The sequence below is a fragment of the Podarcis melisellensis genome, assembly GCF_964234715.1.
Source record: "Podarcis melisellensis genome assembly, chromosome: 9".
Lineage (NCBI taxonomy): Eukaryota > Metazoa > Chordata > Lepidosauria > Squamata > Lacertidae > Podarcis > Podarcis melisellensis.
This window is the reverse complement of record NC_138541.1, coordinates 46,548,295-46,569,316: the sequence shown is the minus strand read 5'-3', so window position 1 is coordinate 46,569,316 and position 21,022 is coordinate 46,548,295. Positions and strand designations below refer to the sequence as shown.

The following is a 21,022-nucleotide window of genomic DNA, read 5'->3' as shown; positions in this document are numbered from 1 at the left end:
GCAACTGCAACTAGAGAGTCTATGTAGGTTAGCATAGCATTATCGTATTAAGAGTACAAATCAGAACCCCATTAATAATTTACAATTTCAGAAATAAACACCCGAGATTAATTTCAGAACTCATCTTTCAGTGGCAAGCTGTTAATGGAATACAAATCATCCTATTTATACACCTGCTCTTCTGTATTTAAGCATCAGCATTCATTTTGAAAGTTCCATGACTAATGTGTAAGCATTCTATTCTTAGACATTTAATTAGATGCTTTCACAGGGGGAGCTCTCAAATGTACCTTTCTTACATGCTTGCACACCTTTACCTAATGGCTTTTTAAATGTGTAGTAACAAGTCTTCAAAGAGTGCTCACGCAGAATGCTATACTACGCTCATTATTAGGAGGCATTTTATTCTGGCCCTTTCCCCCCAAAAAAGTTTTCCCTATTAGTGCATTCCTACTACTGTTCCAGGGACATGGGTGGCGCTGTGGGTTAAACCACAGAACCTAGGACTTGCCGATCAGAAGGTTGGTGGTTCGAATCCCCGTGACGGGGTGAGCTCCTGTTGCTCGGTCCCTGCTCCTGCCAACCTAGCAGTTCAAAAGCACGTCAAAGTGCAAGTAGATAAATAGGTACCGCTCTGGCGGGAAGGTAAATGGCATTTCCGTGTGCTGCTCTGGTTCGCCAGAAGCGGCTTAGTCATGCTGGTCACATGACCCAGAAGCTGTACGCCGGCTCCCTTGGCCGATAAAGCGAGATGAGCGCCACAACCCCAGAGTCGGTCACAACCTTTACCACTGTTCCATTGATAGAAAAGCAGGCATAATATTCAGCTACAATTTGACTGCAATGGCACCAAAATACATGTCCAGCTTCCAGTGCACATATGAGCAATGGTTTACACTTATCATAAAAATAACGAGTCTTTTGCTCCACACCCAATAACAATTCCACTAATGGATACAGTCAATTCAGGTTTTATGTTCCCTGACTAAAATATAACTAAATTTGCTTGCAGTTGGGGCCTACAGCTCTGTTTACATGACCTGATCAATTTGTGGAGATTGGAGACGGGGGCTAGCAGGTACAATCCTGCACAATCTCCTTTATTGAAATATCACAAAAGTTGGTGGGTTAAAATAACCAATTTAACAGAAAGATGCTCAAGGCTAGTTGAGAGCATCTGATAGGTGTTCAGTGATAATTATGAGCAGCTACTTAATCGGCATTTGGCAGACACTCTGCATTTTTCTAAGGCAATTGACCATGACTGTCTGAGAAGATGCTACTCATCAGGTAGCAAGTGCTCCCTGATGGCAAATAATCAGCTGAATAAGTATTGTGCAAAACCAGGGCTCCAAAATACACGAGGAACTTCCATAGGTACAAGAGGTTCCCAGCTACTTTCCAACTTGTGAGAGGTAATAAAGCCAGGAGTAGATGTGGGAGGACCAAGTCCTCCCATCTCCATTGTCTCATCTCACATGGTAATTCTTCCTTTTCCATAATGCTTGAAGATGCTGGAGGCTGTTCCACAGTAGTTGACAAATTGCTTACTCTAAAATTAACATGAGCTGCTACATACAATAGAAATCAGTGTATTGAGCCTAGTTCTAAGTAGCTTTGCTGAGAAGTAAGTCTTACTAATTTCATTGGTATTTCGAGTAAGAATTATTAGGCTTGTATCCTGATTTGCTTTCAGGATCAGTGTCTTTGTATGAAACTTTAAACAACTATTGCCCTCAGTCCTTTCTGTTGCCTTGGTGTCTTGAATTGTGAGGCAGTATTAATCAAAGGACATTTTCTCTGTGGTTGTATGTTTAGTGATAGCTTAAAGCCTCTGGGCTTGCACGCTTGATTGAGTTACATCTTGGGGAAACTTTGGGGTTGAGAAAACCACCATAACTGACATAACTAAAGCATTCTTAACTTTAAAAATAAACACCAAAATATGAACTGCACAATTCTTTTCAATATAGTATTTTTCATTGGACTAGGCTACTGGAGATCAAGCATAATGGATTATGTTCCATACCATCTTGTTTAGGGGGCTTAGAACATTATCTGTCATTCCAGACCTTCAGCAGTCAGAAGTTTATGGAGGAACATAGCAAATAGAAATAACACCTATCCTCTCATCTATCATCTCAGAAGAGGAGAATCAGTTTAGGCAACAGGCATTAATTATCTGAACAGAATAGAAACAAGTATTGGATCAAATGAAGCTTTGCTGTCACAGTTCAGTTTGACATTTTAGTCTGCCGCCCTATATACAGTGAGCTGGGAGTAAGTTCTGTTGAACTCTGTGGAGGCTACTTCTGAACAGACGTGCATAAAATCACTATGCTGACAGACTGTGCAACTAAAATGATGGTAGGAAAGTTTTCGCCACCATCATCACCATGAAGTGGCCCTGTAAGTGAGACAAAACCTGTGTTTCATCAGATCAGTCATTAGTTTTCTCTCTCCAATTGGTCTACCATCATCCCTCCATTTCAATACCTGTAGTTTCTCAGAAAACCAGGTGAGTGGTTTCGTCAAGAAACCACTCCTCAATATTGTTGAGAACTTGAACTCACTGGCAATCAATGGCAAAAAGAAAATGCTGAAGAACCATCACAAAGCCATCTAAAGCTATCATTCTCTGGGAACAGACCATTCAACTAGATAAGCCTGTAGATATTAAGGACATCAGGAAACCTATGCCCTACATTATAGTGGTATAATTTCCACTGGGGGTTGCAACTGTGAATACACATTTTCTTGTCTTTTTTTTCTTTCTTAAATTCTAAAGTTAGAAACCCATTTCTCTTGTTGTTTTAACTGTTGGAGATTAGCAGTGTCCAGTGCACAGCGGAATGATGAAAAGTACGTGCCAACATACTCTATATTGCTTTATTTACATTTCAAAGCTGGTAAGTTACAGAAAAAACATCTTGCCTCTGCCGGAGCAGAGAAAGGCATCCTCTCTCCTCTAAAGCACGGAGAGAATCTCACAAAGTGAAACTGCAAAGAACAGTGAAAAACAGGAAACCAGTGTACGTCACATCCAGTCTCCTTTCCCGTGAGAAACCCAACAGTGCATTTACTGTGGAATGTAAACAACCTGTCTCGTGACAAGCACTTCGCTGCACAGAGAAGAAAGCAGAAACCAACATCCTCCCCCTTTCTGTGAACATCTCTGGGCAGCGTGTTCGTACAATATCAGTACAAACTCAACTTCTGCACATAGGTACAGTGTTGATCCCTTGATACAATCTTGGACAATACATCAGCAGGAATTTCGTTACCTGGCATATAGGACACCTTTACGAGCCCCTTCTGAATACGTTCCCTAGCATGTTGCAACTTCAATTGCAAGTGCTTCGTGCTTTGCTTACAACCTTCAGAATTCAGCAAAGCCAAACATGCTTTGTTGTCCTGGTAAACCTGGATTGGACATTTGACAGGAATTTTCATGTCTTTGCACAATTGTAACAACCATTCACAATCTTTAAGTGAATAAGACAGTGCATTCAGTTCAGCTTCACAAGTACTTAAGCTAACTGTTGTTTGCTTCTTGCATGACCAATCAAATAGACCCTGATTGTACCTATAGCAAACTCCAGACGTACTTTTCCTGTCTGTAGTGTCACTTCCAAAACTTGCATCTGCAAATATCTCAAGACCACCAGACTTCTGATTGTTAAATCTCAGTCTGTAATGCATAGTGCCTTTCAAATACCGCGCTATGCGTTTCAGAGCTTTCCAATCCTTACCAGTAGGATTGTTGACTTGTCTGCTTAGCAAATTACAGCTAACAGCAATGTCTGGTCTTGAACATCTGGCAATGAAGTTTAGCTTGCCTAGCACACTTCTGTACAGTGTAGTGTCAGAAAATGCTTCTTCAGTGTCATCTACCTGATAACCTGTTGTCATCGGTGTGTCTACAGGGTTAGCATCCATCAGGTTTAGTTTGCTTAACACATCAGCAATTTTCCGTGACTGGTGTACTAGAATGTTACCATCTTGATCTCTCTCTATTTCCAGAGATAGGTAGTTGTTTACCTCACCAAGATCTTTCATGTCAAAGTGCTCTTTCAGTTGAGCTAGGGCGTTATTGTACATTGTGACATCTTTCCAAAAGAATAAAAGATCATCAACATAAAACAAACAGTACAGTTTCTTTTGCCCCTCCTCTTTGACAAATACACATGGATCAGCTTTCCCTTGCTGAAAACCTAGAGAAAACAATACTTCAGTGAGTTTTGTGTGCCAACACCGTGCACTTTGTTTGAGACCATAAAGGGACTTTTTCAGAGCACAAACAAATCCCTGTTTTACCTGTACGCCATCAGGTGGAAGCATATAAAGTGATTCATCTAGAGATCCGTACAGAAAAGCTGTATTCACATCATGGTGACTAATGTGTAGATTTTCCTCTGCAGCTAGCTTGAGCATAAGCCTAATGCTCTCATACCTCACTGTGGGTGAGTAGGTCTCGTGATAATCTTCACCTGGTACCTGTGCAAAACCTCTGGCTACCAATCTGGCTTTGTGTCTGACTATCTTGCCATTTTGATCAGTCTTCGCTTTGAAGACCCATTTGCTTCCAAGCAATTTCATTCCTGGAACTACTGGAACTAGTTCCCATGTTTTGTTCCTTTCCAAGGAATCAAGCTCAGCCTTCATGGCATTTAACCATGGCTCAGCTTCCTTTGAATCCAAATCCTGGATTTCTTGGAAACTTGAAGGTTCAAAAACCTTCTTGGAGCTTTTAACAGCTGTTACTGCTATCTTAGCAAACTCATCAGCAAATCTCTTTGGAGGTCTGCCTTTTGTGGCTCTCTGTGACCTACGAATTAGCCTTAAGTCTTCAACATTTTCCTCTTCCTTCTTGGGAGAAAAACGACCTATTGTGAACAATGGTTCCTCCAATTCTTGATCAGAGCTTTCAGAGGGTCGCATAGAGGCTTTCGCACTCTTGAAATCCTCTGAATCACCCGATTCAGTTTCAGACTCAGAATCAGAACCTTCATCAGTGGGTGTGGGTTGTTGCGGTTGCTTTTGACTATCCTCAGTCTCATCACTGTCATCAGGATAACATTGGAAAATTCCCACATTCTCCCCCCACTTGGCATTGTACTCAACACTTCTTGTGAGCTTAATTGTCTTAGAGTCAGTCATCATTATTCTGTAAGAACCTTTCTGATAACCTAGAAAGATACCATGCAATCCACGCTTGTCTATTTTGGAGCTTTGTGGTGAGTGAACCCACATGTCAGAACCAAAAATTTTCATGTGTTTGATGTATGGCTTCTTGCCAAACATCTTCTCATAGGGGGTACAACCAATCGCTGAAGATAACCTGTGATTGTAACTGTAAACAAAACACGAGAGAGATTCAGCCCAATAACTCTCTGGAAGATTGGCATCATGCAGCAAGGTTTTTAACCCTTGAAGCAATGTCTGATTTGCCCGTTCCGTAAGTCCATTCTGCCATGGCGAGCGAGGACTAGACAAATCGTGTTGAATTCCTTTCTCAGTTAGAAAAGCTTCAAACTGCTGAGAAGTGAATTCTCCCCCCCGGTCAGTGAAAAGAATCTTTATCTTCTTACCATGCACATTTCCCAACCAAGCACAGAATTCCTTGAACCTAGGAAAAGCCTCTGATTTCTGCTTGAGATTGTACACATAAATATACCTGGAAAATGCATCAATGAGAACCATGAAGTACCTATTTCCACCCAAAGAGGGCGCTAGTGGTCCAACCAAATCAGCATGCATAACTTGGTATGGTTCTGTAGCTTGCCTTCTAGACACCTTACCTTTCACAGCCATTTTTACCTTGTTTGCTGCGCATGCCTTGCACTTCATGTGGTACCTGCAGGGTTTAATAGTCATACCTTCAACCAAGGCAGGCATTTTAGATACTGCTTCAAAATGCAAATGACCAAATTTTCGATGAAAATCATGAATACATTCTGCATGCAAACTTTTGTTAGAACCTGCAATGCAACAAGTGTCATCCTGCACAACATCATCATAATACAAAACATACAAACGATCAACAAATTCAGCATACAATTCATAATCATTTTTCTTTGTGATGATGCATCTTTTGTTCTTAAAGGAAACGTCTATTTTCCGCTCATTCAGCTGTCCAACGCTGAGCAGATTATGTTTGGCATCCGGCACATAAAGCACATTCTGTATCGATAAGTCCAAACTGTGAAGAACAACAGTTCCGTAGCCTTTACTGGGAATTGTGTGGTCATCCGCCTGGTGAATTGCACCTTCCTGCGGTGTAAAAGACACGAACAGTCGCTTATCGTTGCACATGTGATGCGTTGCCGCTGAATCAACAACGAAGAAAGATCTAGACGTCTTCTGGACCTCTGCAACTTTTGGAGCGAAGCGTGAGACCATTGCCTTGTGCTGCGTTGTCCTGGACACTGGACCTTTGCCTTTGCTCTGGCCTTTTCCACGCGATGAGCTTTCGCTGCGCTGCTCTGTCTTGGCCCTGGGATATTTGCACTCCCTCTTCATATGGCCTAGACGTCCACACGAGTAGCATTTCACTGCCTTCAAAGCTTTGGCGCCATCTGGTGGTTCCACTGCACTATGGGATGACGTCTGTGAAGACTCCCCCTTTCCCATGCAGCCAGCACCCCGGCGATCTGCTTCATTCTGAATCATGGCAGTATCACAGGCTACTGTGAGTTGAGCATTTGGCTGATCAGTGGTATCAAATTCCCCACCTGCCTCATCCAGCCTTCTGCAGCTAGCCATCATGACTCTGGCATTAGCCTCCTGCATCATCTCTGCTGCTGTAAATCAAGCTGCTTTAATCCAAAGGCAAATTCAAAAGTGAAAGTTCTAAAGTGCTTTCTCTATGCTGCCTTAAATTCTTGCTGCGTCACACTTGCAGCTGCTTTGCTTCAAGAGCACCTTTAAAAGGTTACTTTCGATTTCCCCCAGCATAGGAAAGTGTTGCTTTTAGCCATTTGCCTGTGCCACGGCAAAACCGGCTATAAAAGTTCAAAGTCCAGCCATAAAGCCATTAATTAGAAGCTGGCAGGCTGCCCGGAGCAGTAGCACATACCTCATCAATCATTTTGACGCGCAGAGATAGCGTCCGATCCGTCCCTCTGCATTCCGATCCTCTGCCGGCACTCCGTTTCTTTGCTCCTTTGTTCCTTTGCCAGGAGCCCGACTTCTGGAGTCCATTCTCAAAACACTGCGTTTTTCTGGGCCCGGAACCATATGTTGGAGATTAGCAGTGTCCAGTGCACAGCGGAATGATGAAAAGTACGTGCCAACATACTCTATATTGCTTTATTTACATTTCAAAGCTGGTAAGTTACAGAAAAAACATCTTGCCTCTGCCGGAGCAGAGAAAGGCATCCTCTCTCCTCTAAAGCACGGAGAGAATCTCACAAAGTGAAACTGCAAAGAACAGTGAAAAACAGGAAACCAGTGTACGTCACATCCAGTCTCCTTTCCCGTGAGAAACCCAACAGTGCATTTACTGTGGAATGTAAACAACCTGTCTCGTGACAAGCACTTCGCTGCACAGAGAAGAAAGCAGAAACCAGCATTAACTGGGTACCCTAGTTAATGACTCAACATGACTGCACCAGCCATTCATAGTGAGTAAGGCAAAGTATTTTCTGTTTACACCTTTTGTCACAAATAGTTCTTTAAGATTTGTTCAAATAGTTGGCATGCAAATGATCTAGACAAGTGATGGGAAAATTGTGACCCTCCAGAGGTTGTTACACTACAACTCCCATCATCTTATGCTTGTCTGGGTTGATGGGAATTGGAGTTCAGGAATATCAGGAGGGCTATAATGCCATAGCACAAAAGACCATCATGATTTTAAGGAGGTTAGATTTCAAGGAGGTGCCCAGCAATTGAACTGCTCATGCCCAGATAATGCCTAGAAATTCTGTGGGCCTGGACCTTTAAGCGGTTAATTCTCCATCATTCCATAAAGTAGTAGTCTCTCATAGCTAGTTGTGCTGGGATGGCACTGTGTGGGAATTTTAATCTTTAAAATGGGCTTTAGCAAACACTTGAAACAGGGAGAGTACTCTGAGCCCTGTCCAAACACTGGAACAATTTTGCATGTATAAATGATAGCTGGAAAATTGTAAGACACATCACAGAACTCAATTACATGCACACATCACCTTTATGACTTCAAGATGAACAAGGTTTGCTTCCCAGTTAAACAAAACAATCAAGCAAGCTGCAATCAGAGGTGTCAACCTGCCCCCTACTTTGAGGGGGAACAGCCACATGACCGCGATAGTTAGTATTTTGTGGTTAGTATTTTGACTACCTAAATTATATTGTAGCTCAGATCTGATTCTAAAACCTTTCCAGCCTTCCCTTCCTTTAGTCTCCAACTTTCTGCTGCCCACTTATTTATGTTGCTGCTACAGAAGGATGAAAGAATGAAGCTTGCTCTCACACTCCAGGCACTAAGATTACTGGTATGTATTACAGTCAGTTGACTAATAAACCCTGGTTAATAATAATAATAAATTTTAGGTGAACTCAAGAAGTAGTTTTGGACCCCCCCCCCCTTTGAATAGCAGACCCATGGCCCACACAATAACATGGTTTGTTTTTTTGAAAAATTCCATTAGTTTATTGTTGTTTTTAAAAAAGTGTACTATCTAGCATAGGGCTAACAAACCCAAAGGTTCCTTGGATGCGTGTAAATAGCTGTGCAGTCCAACAGAACCCAGGCATTGCTCGGCACTTGATTAGGTTTTCTTTGAGTTGGTGTAGGAATAAAAAGTACAAATCAGTATACAACCTAGGGGGGAGAAATGTATACAGTGGTATCTCGGCTTACATACTCTTCAGGTTACATACGCTTCAGGTTACAGACTCTACTAACCCAGAAATAGTGCTTCAGGTTAAGAACTTTGCTTCAGGATGAGAACAGAAATTGTGCTCCGGCGGCGTGGCGGCAGCAGGAGGCCCCATTAGCTAAAGTGGTGCTTCGTGTTAAAAGAATGGACCTCCGGAACGAATTAAGTACTTAACCTGAGGTACCACTGTACTTTTAAATCCAGTTGATTTACATGTGAAGAGCACATGCTTTCCCCAGTAGGTGTTAAGTGCTTAACTTTGCCTGGATCATACCCTAAGGTATGAGAAACCTGTGTCCCTCCAGAAGTTGCTGGCCTCCACCCCATCAGCTGCCACCATTATGGCCAATGGTCAAGAAGTTAACCAGGAAATATGTCTAGTGGCGTTAACAATGAAAGAAGCAGTAAAAGGATGTGAGTGTCGTACACAACATCTAAAGTGTCACAGATTCTCAATACCAGTCACAAACAAATAGGTTGTGACTACACAGTCAAAATCAGTAAAATATGGAAAGTTTGAATGTACTGTTCATCCTCTGTCTTGTGTGTGTTCAAAGGGATTTATTTAATACAATACTGCAGACATTTCCCCATTCTATAAGCTTAAAAACAAAGAACAAGGCAATCAGTGAACTAATTCAAAATATGCCTAGTGAATTTAACAATGAGAAAAACCAGCACTTACAACATGCTTTCGCTTTAAGAATTTCCATAGTGTTGAATAAGGCATACTTAGGATGGTGTATATAAATTATAACTGCAGCCTATTTACACTAGAAACCTCCTGATAGTTGTTTTAATTAATACTGTGAAAAGAAAAACACATCTGCTTAAGTCTCTGTGGGAAACAGGACAGATTAAATGGCTTAGTTTAAAAAGTTAGTACTCCAAATATGAGGAGATGTGTTTTATGCCTCTTTTCTCACCTTTGATACATGCACATGCTTATCAAAGCTGATTGTAGAAACTAATTTGAATGAATTTTTTACATTTCTCTAAAAGTGCCAGTTCAGAGTTTCTTAAAAATAAGAGATTGAATCCAACTAACTTTTACTCAAAGAAGACTCATTGAAATTAATTTACCCCAGTTGATTTCAGTAAGTCTACTCTGAGTATAACCAACAATGGCCAGCCCCCAATGTTTACATAACTAACAGCACAATCCTTATCATGCCTGCTCAGAAGTAAGTTCCATTGAAATTCATTGGGGTTTATATCCAAGTACAGAGTTAGCAGTGCAGCCTAAAATAATAGAATGTTATTTTAATGGAATGCAATTTCTAACATTATTCTTGTATTGGGTGGATTCATTGCCCAAGATGAATGTGAGGAAGAATGCCTAAAACCAAATTTGAGTACTATGCCTGTGTGCGTGTTTTTTTAAACCAAGTCATTAAATTGATCTAATTTTATAACTTAACTGATATGCTACCAAAAAGAGCAGAAGCCAATTTGTATGTATCCCAACCATCTGCGGAGAAGAAGGTTGTTCATGTTGGTTTGTCAATGAAGATAACAGCAGAAGCGGCTCCACCACCAATATACACACGTGGGCTGAGATCCTGAAATCAGCTACTGAGTAAACCCTGCTAAATACAGTAGGACATTCCTGAGCAAACATGCACAGGATTGTACTGCCGATCCTTCTCTCTCACTCCCTTCTTCATTTTAGATAACTGATTGCGCTGGACATGGATGGTTACTCGCTACACTTACTGGCTGTAACAGTCCTCTTTCTGAACTCTAGGGCGAGTCATCCATCCACATCTTCCACCCGGAGAATCATGACAACCTCACCACATTTGTTCCAGATGTTTACACGCACACACACACAGAGAGAGAGAGAGAGAGAGAGAGAGAGAGAGAGAGAGAGACCCCACTGCTTCCACAACACCATCGCACAACATAAACTTTCCCGTCATGAAGAGACAAAGCACTAAGGGGACACGTGTCCCTTCGGGCAAGGTCTTTCTTGTCTTTCCGCAACAGTAAGGAGCAATCCCCTTCCCAAACAACACTTCCCCTCATCTCCCTCCTCCTCCTTGATGCGGTTGGGAATCCTTTCCTCCGTCCTTCTCCACAGCATCCTTGCCTAAAGGATCCCTCGTCAATCCCCGTGCTTCTGTGCAAACGCGCTCCCACCGAGCGCCCCTTTCAGCGTCTTCGCGAGGCAGCTCTGCCTATCTGCTCCGTCGTCCTGGGAGCTCCCCTGACTGGCTGAGGAAAGTCCACTGCTTTGATTCCGTCTCCGTCTCCGCCCCCTCCCCCTCCCCTCTCCTCCCCTCCCGAGCCCTGGCATTCCCAGTGTTCAGGAATGTGGCGAGCTGGCTTCTGGCCGGAGAAGGAAGGACCGGAGGAAGAGAAGGCGGAAAGTAGGTCTTCCCTGCCGCTGCTTCGCTTCTCCCGATGCCTCTGCTCGACTGCCTGGTCTTTCCCCCTGGGATCAGCCTCTCTCTTTAAATGCACAGCGCAACCCTTGGCGAGCTGGTTGCCAACAACAACCATCCCAAAATGCCCGAAGTCCCAGGCGCTGGAGAATAGACGACCCGGGGCAGAGGCGTCCTCGCGCGATTGGATTTACAGGTGCTGGAGGGTGCCGGGGAGCTCTCCGAGGTGCTGAACACTCGGCAGAAGAGCTCTCAGGCTGAACTCTCCCTTCCTCCGCTTTCCCTCCTGGATTCCCTCATGACTCGGACACGTTCGCTTAGGAGGAGGTTGTGAATTCCTCACCATATCATGGCCCGGATTAGATACCTGCGTGCAGCTGTCTCGGGATTCTATCTGTGGGAAGCTGCGGTGCTGCTCAGGTGAGTCTCCGCTAGATCTCCCAGATGTGCCTTACTTGGTGTGATTGCGCGGCAGAGGCAACGGGACTCATGGACGGAGCTGTGGAAAATGCCTCTTCCACTCGTAATGCCCCCACAGACGTCGACTAGCAAGCGAGATTTATGTGGACATTCTGATACTGTTGTGCAATAGTCTCTTGCATCCCATACCATTGTTGTTTTGTACTCCTGTGCCTGACGTTTAAATTTCGCCTCCCCCTCCCCAAGTTTGGTTCTCCTGGAGTTCGGTATCCTGTTTTGTCCGCTATTCTGTTACGAAGCACGGAATATTACTGAGCAATATTTGAATTGTACAGTGTTTATTCAGAACTAGAAATCTCTCTGTTATTCTTTCATACTGAAATAAATATATGACAATTAATCCCTAAGAGCCAATTCCAGGTCCCAATAGCTGCCAGCTTCACAAAGAAAAGAAAGAATTTGATATTGGATTGTTTTCCCCAAACTACACTGTGTACTCTCTGTGCCAGATATTCAAATGTGTATTTTAGTGGGTTGCCCCACTCTCACTTGGGATATTTCACACAGAACCCTAAAAAGAATGATTATAGCCCATTCCACAGTTCAGTTTACATGTTTGAATTTAAGCCAGTTTAGTTTTATTAAAATAAAATGCATCAAAATTTGCTTAAATCTAATAATTTTAACTTATTTAAAATCCAACTCAAGTACCTAACCATAAAAACTAGAACTAAGTGAGGACTTAAAGGAGTATCCAAGCTATATATATAACCCTTCATGATAAAAATAAAATTCACAACAGTGATACCCAGCTATTGTAAAGAAAAGCATGCCAAAATAACAGAAATATTAGGCTATTCATGTTTTTATCTGAAGAACTTTTCATACAGCATACATGACAAACATGCATGAGATGCTGAAATATTATGCACATATTCATATTCAAAAACATGCACAGAAACATGCAGGAAGAAAACTGTTGTGTAAGTGAAATTCTTTTTCACATACAAATATTCATGAGCTGTGCTACAAAAACATGGAGGGACCCCTGAAATTAGCAAGTATCACCTGAAGCTTCTGCATGTTTGTCTGCATGTTCTTAAGCTGCTAATCTGCATTATGAAATGCAAAACTAATTTCTTTAGGTTGTGCTTCAATGTCATGATGGTTATAACATTAATGGAAGGGAATGGTATGAAGTAGATCTGGTGATTATTTTATGGCATGGCTGGTAAGATAAATCTTGTTTTTTTGAAGGGCTCATGTACAAAACAAGTAACTGAGCCTCCATTCTCAACTTGGTGAAAGGGTATTACAAAGGGCTCTTTAAACCATTTTTATTCAGTGGTACTACACTAGGTGCATTTCTGAGAAGCAGAAGTCAACAGGGCAATTATACTTGAAGCCTTGCACCCCCAACTCATTTCAAGTACATATTGACTCCAGAGGTTATTGGGTTATGTCTTCAGTTGAACACCAGCTAGGATGGACTCATTTAATTTCACTTTCGCAGACTTGTAAAATGATCAAGCTCTGGTTAAAAGATAATAGCTATGATGGTACTAGGAAGGGTGAGAGGGTCAAAGGGAAGAACTCCTAATCAGGTTGTTATTGAGAAAGTGCACAACATTGTGAGGACATGCAGAGCTAGAGAGGGAAATAAAATGAAATGAGCCCTCACTGGATATGCCATTGGCATGTTACGGTATTTACAAGCCACATATTTTAGCTTTAGCTGTTAATTTTATTTTACTAAAGCAGATGTGTTTTTTAATGTATGACAAAAACTATTTGGAAAGGAAAGAAATGTATATAAATCTCTTGAAATAAAAAGTGCACACACTTAAAATCCACTTACTTCAATGGGACGTAGGTGCACCTGGTTTTTCTTAGAGTGAGAGAATTCCTGGTATACTATTAAAAAGTGAGGTATTAGTCTATATGCTAATAGTAATCTGAGTCTTCCCACGTTTGTGTTTATGCACAAGACGGAATACTTACAGACACAATAGAACCCAGAGATACACACAGGCAGGGCTTTTTCAGGGGGAACTTACAGGAACTCAGTTCTGGCACTTCTCTGGTGGGTTCCAGCCCCTCTCTGGTGGGCGCCATTGCCATTCTAAGAGATTGAGAGAGGTTCCGGGATTGACAATATTTAATTTTGTGGGGGATAGAATGTTGAATGGATGAGAGGGGGATAACCATACAACTGCGGGGGGACGGGGACAACAGAGTGGGATGCCTGGAATAGAAGAAGATATTTGTATTTGTCTACCTATTTGAGTAAGTCACTTCTTCGATAACACTGAGAAGTTACTTAATGCCTCAGGTACTGGAGACAGAACTGTCTGTAGGCATCAACTGAAAAATTAAGAATGTAATGGGACTGAGATCATGTCCAGCTTGCTCCCCCATAGAAAAATAACCCTCAACCCAACCCAAGAAAAACCCCAAAATGGAGAGGGGCATACCATCTCAATGACAATTGAGCATGCTCAGTGGGCATGGAATGTTAACTGCTTGTTGGAAGGGAAAAGAACAACTGGGGAGAGGGAGATGTTATGGCTTGAATCTAGAACAGAAACACTCCTCACCTGCTTTGTTGCCATGTGCCCCACTTGTTTGGAGAGTAGAGGCAGTAGTCTCAAAATTAGTCAAATGTGCCTAACATCACCCCATTTCATGTCCAATGTGTAGGGACCAGCAGACCTGTATATGCTAAAGATCAGTGGACAATACCTCTGATCTTTTTGTGTAAAATGTATTTCTAATTTTGGATAAAATTTCGCAAATGTGCCAAAACTTAAAGGTAATATACTTTCATTTTTTAAAAAAGGCCAACAATAATGAGAAGAGTACATTTTGCTTTTTTTTATATATAGATGCCACAATGCTTCAGCCCCCTATCTGAGTGAGAGAAAAATAATCTCAGACAATAGTTGAGAGGTAATGACGCATATAAAAGTGTTTGTGACAAGTGAGAGTGACCTCTAGTTGGAGGGATCTGTTCTTGAGTCACAACAGGGAAATTGAGCGAGTGGGTGTGTTGAGCAATAACGTAGGAGCATAGAATATAAGAGCTATCATCCTATAATTTAAAGTTAGAACTAATTTTCACTTGGAGGTGTATGTTCTCATCCAACCATTCTTACAAGAAATTCACTAGAATATGTATTATGTGAAAAATCTCCAGAAATGTGGTGAAATAGTCTTTTAAATGCATCCCTGTGTGAAATATAAGACTACTGTTTACCAAACCATACAAAGATTGAGTTATATTCTCACTGCTTTGGATTCACTATGTGTTCATCCTATGATAATTAAAGGTTTTATAGAACAAAATAAAAGACAGAGAGCAGACATGGGATGAGATGGGAAGGGAAGGAGTTTGTGCAGTTTTTAAGACTACAATGCCCAGAGTGAAGTGAGACTGAGTGAAATTATGTGGATCTGATGGGTGCTGAAAAGACTGTAGCCACTTCAAGGCCACTGAAAAACAAGAGAGCAGTATCTGTATGCCCAGGGGTCCCCAAGGTTTGCAGAACTACCAAAAAATATTGGGGGGGGGACTAAACAGCCAAATGAGGACTGTGAATGTTCGGTAGTAATATAATGCTAAATGTTGGAACAGGGAGTGGAATGGAGTAGCCTAGAAGACCACATGGTTGGCTAGCTGAATTCATGAACTGGAGCACTCCACACTGCAAGATTTTATAAACGTTGTATAAATATACTTGTATAAACATAATTAGAAATAGTTACTATAAGAAGCATGGCAACATGTCCAGGATAGTGCTTTATGTTCCTTTTTCCCACGAGTGAGAATACTGAGCAATAAAAAGCACTGATGTTGATACCAAAGTATCACATTTAGATTATATAATGAAATAGGGAACAGGGGAGCTTGCACACACACACACACACACACAGAAACATCTCAACCAGTCTTTGCCATCCTATTACCCTCCAGATGTTTTGGGCTACAGCTCCCATTATACCTGACCATTGGCTATGATAGCCAACACTGATGGGAGTTGTAATCCAAAACATCTGAAGAGCATCAGGTTGGCGAAGGCTGCCTCAAACTGGGAAGACATTAAGGTAGGTCATACATAGTTCATGCTCAGAAGGTTACTGTTTCAGGCATAGGAACCAAATCTCAAAATGAATGCATACTGGGCTCCAAACTACATCAGTAATAGGAAACCTGAAGCCTTCCAGATGTAGTTGGACTGGGGTAGGCTGGCTGGGCCTGGTTAGAAGGTCTCAGGCTCCCTATTGTTGCTCTAGGATAAGTTTCCCAAACTTGGGTCTCCAGTTGTATTGGGACAGCAATTCCCATCATCCTTACCCAGCAGGACCAGTGGTCAGGGATGATGGGAGCTGTAGTCCAACAACAACTGGAGACCCAAGTTTGGGAAACCTTACTCTATTATAAACAGTTTATTGTGACTCTGTGGGGCATATCTTTGCATCTATAATTTTCTTTGTTATTTCTTTTGAATTCTGAAACATATACAGTGGTACCTCGGGTTACATACACTTCAGGTTACAGACTCCGCTAACCCAGAAATAGTCTTCAGGTTAAGAACTTTGCTTCAGGATGAGAACAGAAATCGTGCTCTGGCGGAGCGGTGGCAGCAGGAGGCCCCCATTAGCTAAAGTAATGCTTCAGGTTAAGAACAGTTTCAGGTTAAGAACAGACCTCCGGAACGAATTAAGTACTTAACACGAGGTACCAGTGTATAGAACTTTAATAAACATATACTAAGTAGGCAGGAATTAGGTATGTTCTAAATGGGCCTGCATTGCACCTGAAGGACCAGGTGAATATCAGGGGTAATATGGCACCTTGTGTGAGGCTAAAATTTGGGCCAAAGCCGCCTTTCCAAAGGGAGTGCTGGGCTTTGGGAAGGAAGCACAAGGCTCTGGCAGAGTCCTAAAGCCCTCCTGTCTTCTTTCCAAATCCGGGCAAGCACTAGCTAGACATTGGGAAGGAGGCCAGAAGACACCTCTTTGGCCCCTGCACCCTGTGTTGGGGAACCAGTCGCAATGTCCTAAATCTGCATTTGTGCATAATCTAGAGGTGATTCTACCTTGTTGCTAGAAGTGTAAGGGTCAGAGGACCTGTTTTCAGCTATGGCTCAATAGATATAGCCAGGCGACAGTAATCTATGTTCTACTTAGTAGCCTCGCATCTAGACTGATACAATGTGCTGTATGTCAGCTGCCCTTGAATACTATATGGAGATTGCTGCTAGTGCAAAAAACAGATACCAGGATCTTGATGGACCTGATAGATGTAACGCCATGTAACACCAGGCTGAAGAGACATGTCCTGGATGCTTATTTGCTACCAAGCATGATTCAAGTTTTTTATTTTGACATATAAATTCCCTAGCAGTTTAGGACTTGGTTACCTGAAGGACTCCTTCTCTGTTTTTTAGTTGTTGTCCCCCCCCCCCAGGAAAACAGCTCTGCATGTGTGGTTTGTGTATTATTATGTTTACAGATAGTTGGAGGATGGTTGCGGTTGTTTTATGGTTTTATTATTGTTCTTGTTTTAATTTTTTGACCCATTCTAAGGTCTTCAAAAGCATTTACTCTATTAAGGGGAAGCATTTGATTTCTATGGCCTTCAAACTTTGCAGATGCATTTAAAGTAGGTTTTCAGCCAGAAATAAAAAGTTAATTCCAAAAGTTCAATATAGGGGATGGATGTGCCATCAGATACTTCCCCTTAATAGTGTTAATGCTTTTGTTGGGGGGGAAATCTGAAAACTGGAGAAAAGATTATCCTGTTTTCATATTATCTGGCCATGTTTTTTACAGGAAAAACATGATATAGGCCATTATTCTTTTAGTTCATTGTTTAGTATTTCCTATATAGCTGTCTGCTACTGCCACTACTTTGCTATTAAGAAAGCTAAGGATTGGTACAATTAATCTGTCACTAATCTTTATGCTCGTTTTCACATTCTATTCATTTTCTCCACAAATCTTGGTCAGGACTTCAAATTCTTTGTCAGCTAAGGTTTCCTTATACGTTTCAGAAATTGGTCTAACAATATCTCATATCAAAAGAAAATGTAGTAGGATTGTTCTGCTTTTGGAAAACCAGTATTTTGTTATCTCCTTTGATTTTTCCGCTTTCACACTCTGATGTATAGATATGAGTAGCTGCAGAAGTGCACACAGAGGCTTGTTAGGACATAGCTTCAGAGGCATTCTGTGTGAAGCAATTTTGGCCTACTATGCTGACTGTCCGTTTAAATCCCATTAGCATGGCTTACCCTGATACAACTGGCGTGTAGAATTGCATAGAGCCAGGTGACCAGGCAAGGCCTCTGTTATGGTGCATCACAGATGTGTCATCTCCTGTACTAGTTTATCCCACCATCTTTTCTCCAATGCCCATGCAAACAGTCGATTGCTACACTTGTACAACTGTCAGGAATATGTCTGTTACCAGCATAATGCCATTGGTCATGTTGTTGCGCTTCAAGGGGATTGGGAATTTTGATGGCCACAAAGGTAGCAACCTACAAAGCATTCAGAAATTAATTAAAATGGTTCCCCTCATCTTGCTCCTGCCTATGCTTCATTTAGAAACATAGTGCAGGCTTCTAAATGGTTTTGTGAATAATTATTTTTTAAAAAATATTCTATTGAATTTTGAATGTCCAGTACAGAAAGGTTTAAACCTAATAAAAAAATTACTAAATGGGACCAATGCTGCAGATTTCAGATGACTTCATCTTAGCCAAGTCAGTGAAAATGAACTTAGCTTAAGCTCTCTTCTTGAAGTCATGGGAGCAATGGGACTGCCATGCCTAAACTAGAAATTGAACGGCTCTATGCAGACTTTGACACATTACAGAGTGGCTATGTGATTGCTCTATGGTACATAAGACATTGTTGATTGCCTGCATTCCACATTCTGCACACATGGACTCAACGCACATTATCGGCTTGCCCATAGGAAAGTCTAAGTGAGACAGTTCATCTTTCAGATGAAGAAAAAGCCAAGGCTGGAAATTATCATGGGACTTGGCAGTTTATAAGACAACCAAATTAAAATGATGCTTGGATTTCTATTTACATTTCACACCTCAAGCTGTGCTAAACTCATTTTCCTATTATTAACCATTCTTAATATATTCCAAGCTAACTGACTTGCTCTGCAAATAGAGGTGAGTCACTCTGGAAATAATATTGTTATTCTTTACAACACGTGTCACTAGAATTCCAAACCACAAACCAGTTAAGTAAAGAAAAATACAAAAGTTAGTGTCAGTTTTGATCCCTTCAGCTTTAGATATTAAGGACTTTAGATATTGATGACTCTATACTACATGGACTTGTGCATGGAAAAGCAATCAAATAATGTGCAAACTCCTCCAAAATAATACTAATTTCCCTATGGGAAAGTGAAATTATGAAGCAAGGCGTGAAGATGCAGTAAACTTTGCCATACTAGATGCTGCTGCTTACTTTTAAAGCCCTACATCAGGGGTGTGCAAGCTCTGGCCTGAAGGTCTGATTAGGCTCACCAGGCCTTCCCATGTGCCCACAAGACCATTTCAACCAAGCCAACTCAGCCAAAATGAGAGTTGCAAGCACTGCTGTTCAGCTGATTGGAGGTGGGGCTTACATGGGGCTTTCCCAGACCATGGGTAATGCCTTTGCCCTCAAAATTTGATTTTAAACCATGCAAGCAAAAAAAGGGTCACCTGCACACTTGTCTAACTCATAGAATCATAGAATCATAGAGTTGGAAGAGGCCACAAGGGCCATCGAGTCCAACCCCCTGCCATGCAGGAAACACCATCAGAGCACTCCTGACATATGGTTGTCAAGCCTCTGCTTAAAGACCTCCAAAGAAGGAGACTCCACCACACTCCTTGGCAGCAAATTCCACTGTCGAACAGCTCTTACTGTTTAGGTGGAATCTTCTTTCTTGTAGTTTGGATCCATTGCTTCTCTGGAGCAGCAGAAAACAACCTTTCTCCCTCCTCTATGTGACATCCTTTTATATATTTGAACATGGCTATCATATCACCCCTTAACCTCCTCTTCTCCAGGCTAAACATGCCCAGCTCCCTTAGCCGTTCCTCATAAGGCATCGTTTCCAGGCCTTTGACCATTTTGGTTGCCCTTTTCTGGACACGTTCCAGTTTGTCAGTGTCCTTCTTGAACTGTGGTGCCCAGAACTGGACACAGTACTCCAGGTGAGGTCTGACCAGAGCAGAATAACTCGCCCAGTTGTCAGACTTGCACACCTGTCCAACTTGGCATATGGGTAGTGAGAAAGATAATGATCTGGAATGATCTGGTCTCCATCCAGATGCAGTTTCTCACCCTTGTCATAAATACCTGAAAAGGGCTCGTCACTATGACCAGCCTGTCCATGCTTTAGGAGAAGCAAAGGGGACTCTTTTTTGAATTCCATTGTCAAGAGAAGCTCATTTCATCATGGCACCCCATTTGTGGAATGCTGTCTCACTTCAATATGTAAAGATATATCTAATTTAGCCTTCACCTCTGTCAACCCTTTTAAAATTGTCTTCTTTTACTGGTGTTTTAAGAAGTGGGCTTTAGTTTTACTGGCATATTTTATAGGTTTTTAAAATATATATTGTTCCCCATTCTGGTTCTTGTATCGAGGAAAGGCAACATAAATCTTTTTAACAGATAGAGAACATTTACTAATATACACAATGTCCAAAGAATCAAGTACATGCTATTAGCTAAGTCAATATGATTATTTAATAATTATTGGTAAGAGGGTTACATGATGTGCATGTCTGATAATTGTATGGTTGACCCACAGTTCAGATTATGAGTAATTAAATGTACCGTATGTATCCATGTACAGTGGTACCTCGGGTTAAGTACTTAATTCGTTCCGGAGGTCCATTCTTTTTTTTTTAAAAAAAATATTTATTAAGGTTTTTTAAAAAGAAAATACAATAGTAATAAACATTATTGCTTTGTTTTAACAAAGTTTCATAGTATCCTTGAACTTCCTCACGTCTCCCGCTCCCATTTACATCTTTCATAAATTTTTGTCAAGCAAATTATCATCTTATTTCCAAATCTATAACCACATGCTTAAATACCATAAAATAATTCTCCTACTAATTGTTTCTCTTAATCTCTCTTATCATCAATTCTTAATCTATTTTAATGATGGCCAATTATTTATAACCAAGGAGGTCCATTCTTAACCTGAAACTGTTCTTAACCTGAAGCACTACTTTAGCTAATGGGGCCTCCTGCTGCCGCCGCGCTGCCGGAGCACGATTTCTGTTCTCATCCTGAAGCAAAGTTCTTAACTCGAGGTAC

At 41.5% G+C, this 21,022-nt stretch overlaps 1 protein-coding gene across 2 annotated transcripts in view; it reads left to right on the top strand.

Moving 5' to 3' along the window:
- The first annotated feature begins 11,125 nt into the window (after positions 1–11,125).
- The window catches only part of GLRA3 (glycine receptor alpha 3), an 82,001-nt gene continuing 72,104 nt past the window's right edge, over positions 11,126–21,022 (top strand). Inside the window, exon 1 of one of the 2 annotated variants that reach the window (XM_081926127.1) lies at positions 11,126–11,671. In XM_081926127.1, the coding sequence (XP_081782253.1) occupies positions 11,601–11,671 (71 nt within the window). In that variant the 5' untranslated portion in view covers positions 11,126–11,600. The remainder of the gene's footprint in view (positions 11,672–21,022) is intronic. The other variant, XM_081926126.1, reaches the window with a different exon arrangement.